At 30.2% G+C, this 14677-nt stretch overlaps 2 protein-coding genes and 1 pseudogene across 4 annotated transcripts; 1 reads left to right on the top strand and 2 right to left on the bottom strand.

The window, feature by feature from the left end:
• Window positions 1-3492: 3492 nt before the first annotated feature.
• Window positions 3493-8001, top strand: LOC102597797 (AT-hook motif nuclear-localized protein 7-like). Of its 2 annotated transcripts, XM_006341115.2 has the most exons (5): window positions 3493-4234; window positions 4673-4740; window positions 4849-4980; window positions 6677-6838; window positions 7417-8001. In XM_006341115.2, the coding sequence occupies exons 1-5, from the start codon at window positions 3700-3702 to the stop codon at window positions 7747-7749; spliced, it is 1230 nt and encodes a 409-aa protein (XP_006341177.1). In that variant the 5' UTR covers window positions 3493-3699; the 3' UTR covers window positions 7750-8001. The 2 variants fall into 2 exon arrangements, with proteins under 2 accessions (XP_006341177.1, XP_015161521.1); XM_015306035.1 differs by lacking the exon at window positions 6677-6838.
• A 1021-nt stretch (window positions 8002-9022) lies between these two features.
• LOC102598010 (uncharacterized) lies at window positions 9023-11642 on the bottom strand (annotated as a pseudogene).
• Window positions 11643-12259: 617 nt separating this feature from the next.
• On the bottom strand, window positions 12260-14267 carry LOC102597482 (ubiquitin-like domain-containing CTD phosphatase 1). Of its 2 annotated transcripts, XM_006341114.2 has the most exons (6): window positions 13871-14267; window positions 13537-13618; window positions 13359-13425; window positions 13104-13274; window positions 12960-13020; window positions 12260-12659 (listed from the first exon to the last, which is right to left on the bottom strand). In XM_006341114.2, the coding sequence occupies exons 1-6, from the start codon at window positions 14112-14114 to the stop codon at window positions 12460-12462; spliced, it is 825 nt and encodes a 274-aa protein (XP_006341176.1). In that variant the 5' UTR covers window positions 14115-14267; the 3' UTR covers window positions 12260-12459. The 2 variants fall into 2 exon arrangements, with proteins under 2 accessions (XP_006341176.1, XP_015161519.1); XM_015306033.1 differs by lacking the exon at window positions 13104-13274 and having other exon boundaries at window positions 13871-14186.
• Between the last annotated feature and the right edge of the window lie 410 nt (window positions 14268-14677).

The raw sequence follows: 14677 nt of genomic DNA, 5'->3' as shown, positions 1-14677 counted from the left end.
TATGCTCAAACCTTCTCAATCTCGCTTTCCTCCTCTTATCCGTCACAGAAACCAATCCCACATAATTCAATTATACATTTTTTTCAAAAGAAGACGAGTTACTATTTTGTCCTTTTAATAATTATTTGTAATTATCTTTTAAATAATTTAATAATATAAATATTCTTTTACACTCAACATATAGAATTGGTAGTTGAATGAATAAATTGTTTTTGTTAATTTTGACTATGCAGGTTTTACATTCATCCACATTATAAGTGTTTGTCAACAGATGAAAATCATGAGAATATTCTCAATTTGTTTTAATCAAGTTTGTCATGAAAAAAATGTGAAAGATTACCAATTATCATAAATTAATTTGTATTACCCATTTTTAAAATTATTATATATATGGATTTTTTTCTTCTTTCGTCTAATCTTTAATTCTGAATTTATAAAAAAAAAAATTACAGGTCGTTTGAGATAGTTTTCTTCATATAATTTCAGATTGATCATTCTTTTTTAAATACCTTCACTTATCATAATTTTACTCTATATATTGATACATTTATAAGTTTATACATAACATACACAAATAACCTTCTCTCATTTTATCTTCAATATCCGCTACTTCGCACTTCGAAATTTCAATGAAATAATATTACATGATAAATTGAGCCCCTAAAATGGGAAAAGTAACTTATAATGCTAGGGAGTAATTAGGTAAAGAGTCAAACTTACAGTAGAGAAGGCCATAATTAGGTTTGATTTTTCTTCTTTTCAATTTAAATATCTTAATTACTTTTTTTTTTAAAAAGAATAATAATAAAAATGTATAAAGTATATAGTGTAGTGAGAAATAAGCAAACCCAATGTTTCTCGAATTTTGATTTTTTCAGTTATCCTATAATATTAAAATCGAGCCAAGAGGACTTTGTTTGGGGATTTGTACTTTTTTTTATAAAAAAAAATTTATTTGTACATTTTATTATTCAATAGAGTTTTGATGGAACTGACAAAGTTATTATCGAATTTTAATTATAAAAGGATTTATTATAAAAATATTGAATAAAACTATGTAAAGCAAATCACATATAATAATCCTTTTTGATTCGACCATTTAAATTATAAAACTAATCTCTCGCAAAAAAAAAAAAAGTGTAGGATAAGATTATATATAATAATTACACCCCTTTTTCAACTTAAGAATATAGGGAAAACTTAGCGTATGTACTATATTTTTATTACCAATAAATAATTGAATTAAAGCATTATTTTATTGCAGGATTTTAAGCTTTAACAGCACATCATACGTTGACTGGCTTTTTGTTGTTTGAATATTTTCACCGGTTTTATTTATTTGTGTATTAATAATATTTAAAGTCGCTTTTACCCCCCAAATTATTTTCTTTTGTCATTTATGTCCATATCAATTGTCATTTTCTTTTCTCACACTTTTATTTTTCTTCCTTTAAAATTCCCATCTCTTATATCAACTACTATATACCTAAATTTACTGACTCGACTAATTAGTATGTCCATTTTCAAAGAAAAACGCTCCCTATCAAGAGCTTTTGTCCATTTATAAAGCTCAAATCCAGTTTTTTAAATTAAGATGGGAAGAATTATATTTATTCATTACTTAATATATATTTTTAAATTTTTTTTTGTTTTTTACATTAAAAAATGAAAATAACACCCAAAAAATCTAAGTAGGGTTATTTATATTTTTAAATCGTGAAGGTCTATGTTATCTTTTAAATGACTTATCATCAAGTTTAATACTTCTACCCAAATATATAATTATTTATTTATAAACTATGTTTTATTACTTAGAAGTACATTTATTTTTATTTTATGATTTTTAATCCTATATCAATTAGAACTCTCGATTAATTTAAATTTGTGTCACATAAAATCAATTTAAGAGGGAAGCTGTCAATAACATTTATCCTTATTAAACAAATTTTTAATCAATTAATTTTTTTTTAGTTCTATTCTACTGTTATTGTTTTTGCTCCATCATTTTAAAAATATGCTAATAAGATAATTATATCATTTTAAAACTTTTACGATGTACATTAAACTTGTTTTATTTTTAGAATGAATTTTAAATACATACTAATTAATCTAAAATAATCTCTTTTGTAACGGAAGAAAAAAAAGGTATAGTATAAGGAATCATTTTTATGGTTAAAGGGATTGCATTTTATTTTTTTATTTTTATTTTTTTGGCCAAAAAGCATACGTTATTATTTTATTTTTTGGTATTTCTAATTGAGAAAGAAAATAAAATACTTTCTTTTTCCACATAAATTATAACGTTTCCCGGAATTTTATGATATAATATAGACAAATTATTGACAACTAAGTCAAAAAGATACAAAAAGATATCACAGAAATTCTAACTTTAAAACTTATCAAATCACAAATGAATTTAATTAAAATATTCTAATAATGAGTGAATATGATAACAAATAAAATATTTTCTTTAAAAAAACATATCCTTCTATAGTCCTATTTACGGAAAATTAATAAGATTTGATAATTACAATACATAGATCATAAATCTCCAAATATGAAAACAAAATATTGTCATTTATCTAAAAAAAAAAAAGGTTCAAAACTACCCTTTTAACTATACTAAATAGAATAATTTCACACCCATTAAAAATAAGTGTTAAATCTATTTTTCTTTCATGTGTTTGGACCACACTTGATAGAAATAAGATTTACGTACGCATAACTCCTTAAATCTTACTTGTGAGACCAAACTGAGTATGTTGTTATTATCACTATGTCTGAACATATAGCTTTTTTCAAATACTAAATACGTTAACTGATAATTAATTAATCTTTGACATGTTAATCGAAAATGACAATAGACAAGTCATACATGTTTGCGTAAAACAACACATAGCTTTTCTCGAATGCTAAATAAGTAACTGACGATTAATTATCTTTGACATGTTAATCGAAAAGAACAAAGGCAAAAGTGATAGTAGAAATTTACTCATTTTCGCGTAAAACAACATATAGCTTTGTTCAAATGCTAAATATGTCAACTGAGGATTAATTAATCCTTGACCCCGTTAATCAAAAAGGACAAAGGCAAGTCATAATATAAACTTACTCAAGTCCGCGTAAAACAATAGATGCATAACATGTGTTTGCATATAAATTTCACATTTTGACTTCATTTAAACCTATGGTATTTACCACTCGTAACGATATTTCTTGAGAACAAATTCGAGACCAATTTTTAACGAAGGGTAAAATTACTTTTTTCCGCATAGTTTAAGGACAATTTCGACCTTGTTTCGTTTATCTACAAGGGTAATATAGGAACATAAAAAGTAAAGCTAGGGGCAGTTTTGTCATTTCATTATCTATTAAATAAACACTTTTGGTGTAATAGAGTCCAGACAAAAGGCAAATATTATATTTATATTATACATATAATATAATATACATATATATCAGTTTATTTTTTTTTTATTTTTTTTTTTATCTTGCACTTTTGTTTTTCTATTTTTTCACTCCATTAATGGAGGGAAGCTCGAACTTTACAAACTCCAAAAACACAATTTTTTTTTACTGAAAATCAGATATCAGTACTAATCTGAAAGCCCCCTTCTTTTTTTCTTTGTGGCGCCATTTGTTCACCAACCCTTTTCAATTTGAACTTCATTCTTGATAGTACTCTGTTTTTTTTTGTAGATGATGGAAATGGAAGATAAAGAGAGTACAGAATCTGGGTCACTAGGGGTTAACTCGGAGTATGATTCACCACCACCACCACCGGCGGCACCAGTGGTGGCAGCAGCAGTAGCAGGAACAAATGGGAGTTTTAACAGTGGGGGTGGTGGGGTAGTGGTACCCCAAGTGATGAATATGAGTTTAGGAGTAACTGGGGGTGGAGGGGTGGTGGGTAGTGGGGGTAATGGGGTAGTGGGTAGTGGTGACAAAAAGAAAAGAGGAAGACCAAGAAAATATGATGCTGATGGAAATTTAACACCTCAATATATAAAAGCTGCTGCTGCAGCAGCTGCTAAAGCAGCAGCTGCAGTAGGAAGTGGTGGTGGCGGTGTCGTCGGCGGAGCTGTCACTTCACCTGGTGGTGGTGGAGTGACATCGCCGCCGACTGGTTTTACTATAACGTCGCCGGTACTTTCTTCCGGTGGCTTTTCTTCATCTAAAAGAGGACGTGGAAGGCCTACTGGTGCTGGTAACTTGCAATTAATTGCTTCTTTGGGTAAGTCTAAAAATCCCAAAAAAATAAAAAAACAAACTTTGTTTAGCTCTGTGTTTTTTTTTGGGGGTTCATGGAGATTTTGCTTAAAGATCTGTTAAAAAAAATTGGGGGTAGGGAAGTGGAAATGGGGGAGACGATTACAAGGTGGGAAATCGAACTAACAATTGAGCTACTAAAATTCCCCGATAGAATTTCTTTCTTATGTTTGTGTTATTGATTCATTATTTTCTTTGGCCTTTTGGGGTATTTTTTTTAATTGTTTTGTTGATTAGAAGGGAGAAGAACCCTAGAATTTCTAAAAAAATTACTGTAATTATTTTTTGGGGTAAATCTGAAATGAGCAGGCAAAAAGATCCAATATTTGGTTTTGTTTGCTTTAGTTTGTTTTACCTAATGTCTTTATGGTGATGTTGAGTGTTTGCTTTTTGGTCTATGAAGGTGAACTGTTTGCTCACACTGCTGGAGGTGATTTTATGCCTCATGTGGTTACTGTTCATACTGGAGAGGTAAAAAAAATTCTTGTTTGTTTTTTCTGTTTTTCAGATCTGAGATGTTTGTTTACTTTTTGATTTTCTTGTTAAGATTTGAGAATTGTACTCTGGTGTGTTATGTAGGATGTGGCAGGAAAGGTATATTCTTTTGTGCAGAAGGGTTCAAGAGGGATCTGTGTTCTGTCTGCAAATGGTGCTGTTTCGAATGTTACGATTCGTCAGCCTGGTTCTTCTGGAGGTCTATTGACATATGAGGCATGATTCTTGTTTTCATTCTTTTCTCCTAATCTTGTGTTTTGTACTCGTCGTTTTGATTTGTTTGTCTCGTTTTGACTTGGTAGGGAGTTTAAGAAAGTAAAGATAGGTAGAATGTACCGAAACGTTCTTTAATCTTTGGTCTTAAACATCCGATGTGAAAAAGTTGGGAACTAAAGAGTTGTTAAAAAAGGAAAAAGACATTCTTTTTGAAACGGACTAAAAAAGTAAAACGGACTAATTGAAACAAATAGAGTACTTGTTATCTTTTTCAAGATTGCATCAGCTTTTACTGGATTTTAGTTACCTGGGTTCTTCTGTTATTGCTGTTGCCCTACCTCAACCACCCTACATGAAAAAAGAAGAAGAATAATTTGGAAAATTGTCATGATCAAGAATCTAATTATTTGGAGGATGGATTCTCTGCAGGATACGGTTCCTCCCCCCTCCCCCTTCCGAGGTGCATTCGAGTTGGTCTAGAAAACACTGTTATAGCTATTAAAAAAGCAGTATTAGTGGTAAGGGCACAACATGTGATGTGTGGGTTAGGTGAATGTCTTGAGTTCGAATCTTGCTGTAGACAAAAGTCTGGTATTTAAGTGGGGAAGGGGAGAGAGGCAGGCTGATCATCCAAAAAAACAGATAAATAAACTTCCTCGAAGAGTTGTATTACTACCGTTAAAAGGAAATTTGACTAAATCACTCCCTTAGGGCTTAGTGTACTTGCTAACCTTGATTTAGTGCAGCATTTACATGTGCATAGAAAGATTAGCTTATTACTGAAATCTACTCCAAAGTTAGTACAAAATCGCTTTGTAGAAGCATGATAATTACTGTCCGAATCATTGTATTAATGGAACTCTGGTTGAAGCCTGAATCCTATGTTGCTTTTACATGGTTGGACTTGTAAAGTAGCAAAGTTTACCAGGAGTTCCTGTGCTTATAAATGAAAGCACAATAATGACGAGGAAATTCAAGTTTGCAATTGCATGTGCAATGGATCTTTAATTGATAATCGTCACTTCTCTTATTTGTTCTAGTAATTTATTTTAAACGGGATTAAGTTAATTTACTTTGTATGAGTTCAAATCTCCTGTATATGTTATTTCTGTGTTCATTCTGAAGGACTTCGCTTATGTTACAGTACAAAGCATAAATCAATTTCTTGTTTTTGGTAGTTGTGTTAAAATGTTCTTCTTGTTTTACAACAACTGTTTTGACTTGGACCCATCGTACTGAAATTCAAATTTAGAATCACAAAACACATATCACCAGAATTGTCGTAAGCACCCAGATTTTTGCTCAGCATAGCATCACGTAATGTTTGGAAGGCTTAGGATCAGATAGAGTTGACACTGACACTACATGTTCAATGAAAATGGTTATCAGATGCCCTATAATCGTCTCACTTCGATGAGGCTGTTTCAGTTTTTTTTAAGAAATCAATGCTCCCCAACTCTTTTCAGCAAGAAAAATATTGTTGCAGTCTAGAAAGGAAAAGTAGGCCTTTTTTTTTTGGTTCACCAATATGCTTTCTACTATAATTATATAGCCTTAGAATCTCACTCTCCATCTTTTTATTAGATCAGCTTTCATGTACTTTTTGTTTCAGAATTGTATTATCGCGTCCGAGTAAATTGAAGTGTATCACCTTCCATGTCCTGAAAATTTATGTTAAGTTACTATGACAATGCAGGGACGCTTTGAGATCTTAGCGTTAACAGGGTCATACACTGTTTCTGATAACGGTGGCATGAAAACTAGGTCCGGTGGATTGAGTGTTTCTCTAGCTGGCCCAGATGGGCGTGTTATTGGTGGTGGTATTGCTGGTTCGCTTACGGCTGCAAGCCCCATCCAAGTAAGTCCTTTTATGTGTTTATATATATAAAATAAATTACAAGTCCCTGAGAGCTCGGAGCTCTGCCTCTGTTTGCTTGTTCCCCTATCCAAGTAAGTCCTAGTTAGCCTCGCTTGTCGAGTGTCCACCTCTGTTCTACCCGTGAGATGGGGATGTGACAGAATCATTTGTCTGCAATTTCAAAAATGTTTTACAACACATAACATGTTAGTCCGAGATATGGTCATATCGCGTTCCATAGATCCTAAAGCCTGTTATGACTAATGATGCCGCTAGTTGGAAATTCAGAACAAAATTGTTTAACAAGTGTCTATATTTCTCGATAAGTAGTCTACATCCATTGCTTAACTGAAGAACGCAACAAATCTGACTATCCTTTGACAGAAGATGATTGTCTTCTTTACGAGCTAAGTCGTTGATTATGTTGGTGAATCAGAAAATGATGGAACGTGTATCATCTGCGTAGGCCAAATATCCTCTCCGATTTAAGTTAATGCCATGTAGTATACCTCATTCACAACCAACATCGTTACTTGTTAGCATACTTATTGAACATAATTTCTTCTTATATTTGCTAGATGGTGGTTGGAAGTTTCATGCCAAACGCTTTTAAAACACACAACAAAAGGAAGCATCATCAGATCGAACCAAGAATGCCTCCAGTCATCCACAGCTCTCCGGACCCTGTTTCAATGATAAGACCTGTCTCACAAGCACCACCGGCGAGCAACATTACTCAGACTCAGACATCTCAAATACCAATCCACAACCACGGTGAAGCTGACAACAGCATGAGCAACAAAGACATGCCGAATTCCACCTCTACAGACACTTCTGACTGTAATGGATCTGAACCAACATTCGAGCAGAGATCATATCCAGATATTAACGTGTCTATACCTATGGAGTAAAGTAAAGCTCGACGAATCGAACCAAAACTTGACTATAGTTCTTTTCTGCTTAGCTGATTCCTTGTTTTGTGCTTGTCTGTGCTGATTGTAATTTTGAGGAATCATTAGGACTGTTTTATTAGAAACTTTTTTAAGTATTATGCTGACATGACTAGAAAAAGGGCTAATATATCTTTTGTTTTTCTGGTTGTTGTAATGTTTTTGGATATTATGATTTAGGAAGAGATGTTGACAAAGGAAACTGATTCATTATTATGTTGTCTTTTGGAATAGGGTATAATAACCATGGGTATCAATGCACTTATGAACGATAGTGTATCGACTCTAATACAATTAGATTAGCTTGTCATATAGTTTTGTGATGAAACTATATAGCCAAAAGAAATCATGAACTAGAAATGATGAGCTCTTGTTCCTTGCATGAGTAAATATTTCATAGTAGCTTTAATATGACGGTATATCTTTCTATCTTATCTTTAGATAATATAATAGGTAAGAGTATGAACTAAAATATTTTGGGGCTAACAAAAATAACTTGTTAAATCGTTAGCATGGCATGAAAACATCCCTCTTAGAGTATCAGCTGATACGAATAATGGTCATTTGTGTATAATATTTAATGTACTCTACAGATAGAGAAACTTACTTTGTTTGGATCATTGTTACCTATTGTTTCATAATGTATTGTATTGTACTGTATGGTAGATATAATGTTTGGCTAGATTGTATTGTTTAATAACATTTTAATTGTTTGGTTTGATTGTATTGTACTGTATTGTAATTTATAAATTTACTAAAATATCCTTAATTATTCTAGGGTAGGAGGTTTGATTAGAATTAAATAATATAAGGTAAAGGATAAAATAGTATTTTGAAATATTACGTAAAGATATAATTGGAAAAAAAATTTAAGTAACAATGGGAACACACCAAATCGGTTGTTCCATAAAATAGGGTATTCATTGTTACGTAACAACGAAATTTAACAATACAATACAATACATTTTAAGTAACAACCAAAACAAACATTGTAGATATAGTAACGATACAATACAATACAATGGGTAACAATGATCCAGAGTTGAACATAGTAAAACAAGTACATATTTGAGTTTATGCAATCCGACATGATGAGATTGAGAAATAGTTAAGAGTTTTTTTTTTTTGAGAAATACTTAGAGTTGAACATAGTAAAACACAGTACTTAATATCATTGATATTGTGAAATTAAGTAACTAAAACAGTAACATAATAATAATATTCCATATAATTTCTACAAAATCTCTTTTTTTATGCCAACAAAACGTATAATAATCTTAGCATAGTAATTCCAATCAGGATGAGAATTTGTTATGGCAGGTTGTCCAATCAAGGAATGTTCTTTAACATACGTTGGAACATCATTTGCATCAACAAGACCATCTAGAAACTTCTAGAAATTACCCTTGGGACCTACATAAACAAATCAAATCGAACTTATTATATACACTAATAAGTTCAAATAGAAAGTACATTGATCGATCTACTATGATTAACCTACGATTAGGTGTGTGTTCGTTATAAATGAAAATGATAGGTTCAAATATCGAGAGCAACTGAGGAATGAGAACATACAATGAGGAGTTCGGAATGCAATTTATTGAAATTTGTTTCCCTAATCTCTCTAAATACATCGTTTTAGTAATTATAAAAAATTCATTTACTAGATAAAATGTTTTCCAAGATACTTTAACCTATTACAAAAGAAAATTTAAATTTGATATTTAAAATTTCCACCATTATACTTAACACACCCTTAATGTATATCAATTAGTGAATATCAAGGATTTATTAGTATATAAACAATTTGTTACCAAGAAATGTGTCTTTGCCATTTCCAACTTTGAAAATTGGAGGAAAAATCGCAGTATTAGGCTGCAAATAAAATCAAACAAGAAATATAAATTAGTCTCAATAAAACAATTTCTTCTCTATAATATATGTACGAGTTTAAATAATATACATTGTCAGTATAAAATAAATTACGAAAACCTTACAGGATTTATTAGAGCAGTATGTGGCTCATCATCAATCATAAGTGTGTTGGATTCTGAAAATTTTCCACCACGGAAAGGAAGAAGATTATATTTATTTTCCCATATTTTTTTCATTTGCTTCAAGAATATGGGCTTTTCTTTTCTATCCAAGCACTTAAATCCACTATCAATACATTTTTCTTGATCCTACAAAAAAAAATAAAAATTAATTTGTTACTATTTTTTTGAAAAATATTAGAACAGTTGGATAAAACTTTTGGAATTAACTTCTCATTGATATATCATCAATCATCATCACTAATAGGGGCAAAACTTTTATAATTAAGTATATAGTTTATTTTAACAAATTTAACCTCAATAATTATGCAAAATTAATTCTTAGCAAGATTAAATTAAAGATACTTACCCAAACAAATAACAACTTTCTTCGAAGACCAACCATGATGCTGTCTAAAATAGCATCCATGTTTCTCCTTGAAAAAAAACAAAATTATATGGACAAAAGCAAACTATAATAACAATATACTAGTTTAAATTAATTATAATAACAATAACAACAAACTCAATATAATTCCATTATTGAGATTTAAAGAGAGTAGGGTTTACATAAACATTACTGATAAACCCTCGACTCAATCGAAAACATTTAAGCAAATATAATTAGGGAAATACTAACTCCATGGCAGAAGACCATATCCCAACTTCAAATCTTTCAAGGCAAAACTTCAAGAATTGGTCACAAAAAGGCCTCTTGAAAACTGCATTGAAGTAGACATCATGTAACATAAATTCAACAAACAAAACAAAACAAAAAAATAACAAAAAAATTATGAAGAAAACTTATTTTATGTCATAATAGATTACACCTTATTTTACGTGTTACTAATCATACCACTTTATTATTATGGTGATATACACAAAATCCTGATCAACCAACCAAAGTTGGCTTCGATTATTATGTATTGAACAGAAGCAAAAACATCATTAATAAAATCGATCAAACAACAATAATGTCAAAGTAAATTCAGTAGCTACTTGTACTAAAAAAAAAAAACTATGTAGTACTTACCATAATTCCACTAAACAATAAATTAAAGTATAATCCCCTCCCCCTCAAATCTCAATTATGTGCCATAGTTTAGATTTGAAGAATCAAATTCTAAATTTTACACATAAATTCAAACAAAATAATATAAGACATATTAATTAACAATTCAAAATATCAGTTCGAGTCTCTGTAATTCAAACAACGTCACATAAATTGAGACAAACCTGTGAAATTTCCACAAACCAAATCCGGTTTATAGCTTTGAACGCTGAACTGGTTTTGTCGGTGAACCCTATGAACCAATAAACCGCCACCACTAATTTTATTTTTATTTTTCTCATCTTCATCATCACTATATTTATCATTATAAGAAATTACATTCTTCAATTTCAAGTTGGGAATTTTTTGAGCCATTGTTGAATTTTGAAGAAAATAAAAACACTTTATAAGTGATAGTTTATTGGAAAATAAACCTTGGTGATTTTATATTTAAAGTGGTATTATGGTTTATTTTTAATTAATAATAGAGGAAATTAAACCCTTCAAATTCTTTAATTAAATTAAGGAGCCTTTTCAATTTTCGAGGAGCAAGAGTTTATCAAGGGGTCGGATGGCTTTTCTTTTACTCTTCCGACTCAAATTATCTATCTTGTTTTTCTTTTACACGTTTAATTATTAGAGATTTAGATAATCTTATATTTTATTAAGATTCCATGGAATATATTGTTGCTCTAATATATACCCTTTGTTAAAATATAATTTGTATTCATTAATTAAAATATTTATCTGTTTATGTGTCATCACTCCATATATATAATTGATGATTTTAGTAGACTTTTAAGAACAATTCCTTCTAAAAGTGAAAAGGGAGACTAACAATTAATTGTATCTTTATCTTCTAAAATAATTTTTTTTTTGACAGTATTATCTTCAAAAACCACGACAAATAATTTGAAACAAGCGTAATATACGAATTAACTAAAAGCACTCAATGAATAGAATGTATAATCGTACTCTCGTTCTTTTATATTACTTGACCCGTTTTAAAATGACATACTTTTTAATAAAACTTTAATCATAAGTGTTTTTACCAAACTAGCTAACCTTATATTTTTAAAAGAAAATTAAATTGGGAGTAGGGGAAGGGGATATGGAGGAGGTAGACTGTTAGGTGGAAAATCGAATTCTCACCAACAAAGTAAAAGTTTATGTAATAGACAACCAACTAAATTGCTAAGAATATTCTTCAAACTTTATTAGTGATATTTTGAAATAATAGTTTTCTAATACAAAAGATAGTAACGAAAAAATATAGCAAAACTCTTCTGATTTATTAAAATGAATAAGTAAAATGAAACGAAGGGGTATATAGCAAATATGAAACATAGGAAAAAGCATAAAAGACCATTGACAATATGAACATGCATGATAGAAACATTATCAAAACATAGTAATATCATTAACAACCCATAGACAAATAAAGTCCAAAAAGACTTGCAACATGCAAAAAACATAAGACCACACCAAAACATCAAAAGTACACAACTACTAAGAAGTGATTTACTTAATGTTTTTGGAAAAACCATTAACCTTCTTCATAGAACATAATACTAGTAATTAGAGTCCTTAATCAGAGTAATCAGATTCATAATCAGGACAGCCAAAGCTAGGATCTTCAGCAGCGCGAATTATCTTAGCATAATAATCCCAATCTTTATGAGTATTTGTTATCGCAGGTTGTCCAAATTGATGTCCTTTAACGTACGTTGGAATATCATCAGCATCAACTAGTCCCTCCAAAAACTCATGCATTTCACCCTTAGAATCTAACAAAAAAATGAAAACAATATTTTTTTATCAAGTTATCATATCAGGATTGATAGAAACAAACTTTACATATCATTGTAGGCCAAGCTTTATCATTAGTGCATAAACCTTAGAATTTTGAACATGAACCTAGTTATTATATAGATTTTTTTTTTGGGCTAGGTAAATCCGCTAATGTACAACAACTCATTAGAATTAGATCCCTAAAGTCAATTATCAGATACCACATATTGCACTAACTTAGCCAGGTACAAAATTGAAATTCGACTAGCTATGAATATCAAGGACAAGTTTGTTACCTAGAAATGTGTCTCTCTTATTTTTAACTTTGTAAGCAGGAGGAAAAACAGCAGTATTAGGCTGCAAATCAAACAACAATTCACAATTAGTCTCACTAATCATCTTGTTAATTAATAAATTAATGAAAAATAATTAAAACTTACAGGGTTTAGTAGAGCAACATGGGGTTCATCATCAATTAAAAGTGTGTTATATTCTGAAAATCTTCCACCATAATAATTATTTTCCCATATTTTCTTCAATTGCTTCAAAAATATTGGCTTATTTTGCTTCTCCACAGTTGGAAAACCACTATCAATACTTTTTTCTTGATCCTAAAATTTTTTTAAAAAAAATAATCAAGAACAATACAATTTTAATTTAATTAATTAAACTAAATTAAATAAAAAATGGCTTACCCATACAAATACCAATTTTTTTCGAAGGCCAATCATGATGTTGTCTAAAATTGGTTCCACGTTTCGACTATCATATGGACAAAAGAAAAGTTAAAAAGTAACAATAATTAGATTAATTGATCAATTAATTAATTCACTAATTAAAAAATAAAATTATATTAATTTAATTAATACTAACTCCATAGCAGAGGACCATAGTCCAACTTCAAATCTTTCAAGGCAAAACTTCATAAATTGATCACAATAAGGTCTCTTGAAGACTGTTTTAATACAAAAAAACAAAAACAAATTATAATTATGTTTAACTTATAACATAATAAAAAAAATCAAACTTTATGATTTGAAACACACCATCCTGGGATAGAAATCAATCCATGAATCTTGAACAACGTGACTTAAAACAACATCAGATCAGAAATAATAAAATTGTGATTTTTCATCTTGATCCAAATACGAGTACTAAACATCAGATTAGAAATAATAAAAACGCGGACACATGTAAACATACTAACCTAGGAAATTGCCGTGAGCAAGGTCCGGGGTGTATCTCCGCACCGCAGACTCGTTGCGGCGATGCACCCTATCGACTAGTAGCCCACCAAGATTAAGCACAAGAATTTTTTTTTTAGGACCAAGGTTCAATTTCTCCAAAGGAAGATCCAATTCTAATATTTTAGTAACTTTTTCATCTTCATGATCACTATTATCTTTATCAGAATCAACCACAACATTTTTCAACTTCAGATTACTTGTCATACTTGAAATTAATTTGAAGAAAAATTTAGAGATAAAAGATTGTATGGACACAAATGAGTGATATGATCCTATAAAATATATATAGTGGCATAAAAAGGTCTATTAATTAATGGTAAAAAAACTAAAATTATGTTTAGTTAAGCTGGATTTTTGGTAAGTGGTATTCTCATTTAATCAAATGAAAAAAAAGAGGAGATCAAATCAGTGTAACATCTTTAAAAATTCATTTTTATATCTCATATTTTTAGATTTCACTTGTATTAAAAAGGGATAAGGGTCTGAAAAACACCCAACTTTGGTCGAATTTGCTGTTGCGATACTAAATTTTCATGAGGATCTATTACCTCCCTAGATTATTTAAATACCGTATTATAAACATATATATTTGTCCCACGTGGACATAAAAAATAATGCAAAATTATAAATAGTAATGTGTCCACGTGGACACATATATACCTTTAAACTACCCTCTTAAATAGTTCAGAGGGTAAAAAAATACGGTATTAAATAGTCTAGGGAGGTAATAGGTCCTTATGAAAGCTTAGTATCGCAACAACAAATCC

The sequence above is a fragment of the Solanum tuberosum genome, unplaced genomic scaffold (assembly GCF_000226075.1).
Source record: "Solanum tuberosum cultivar DM 1-3 516 R44 unplaced genomic scaffold, SolTub_3.0 scf00021, whole genome shotgun sequence".
Lineage (NCBI taxonomy): Eukaryota > Viridiplantae > Streptophyta > Magnoliopsida > Solanales > Solanaceae > Solanum > Solanum tuberosum.
This window is presented reverse-complemented; position numbering and strand designations above follow the sequence as displayed.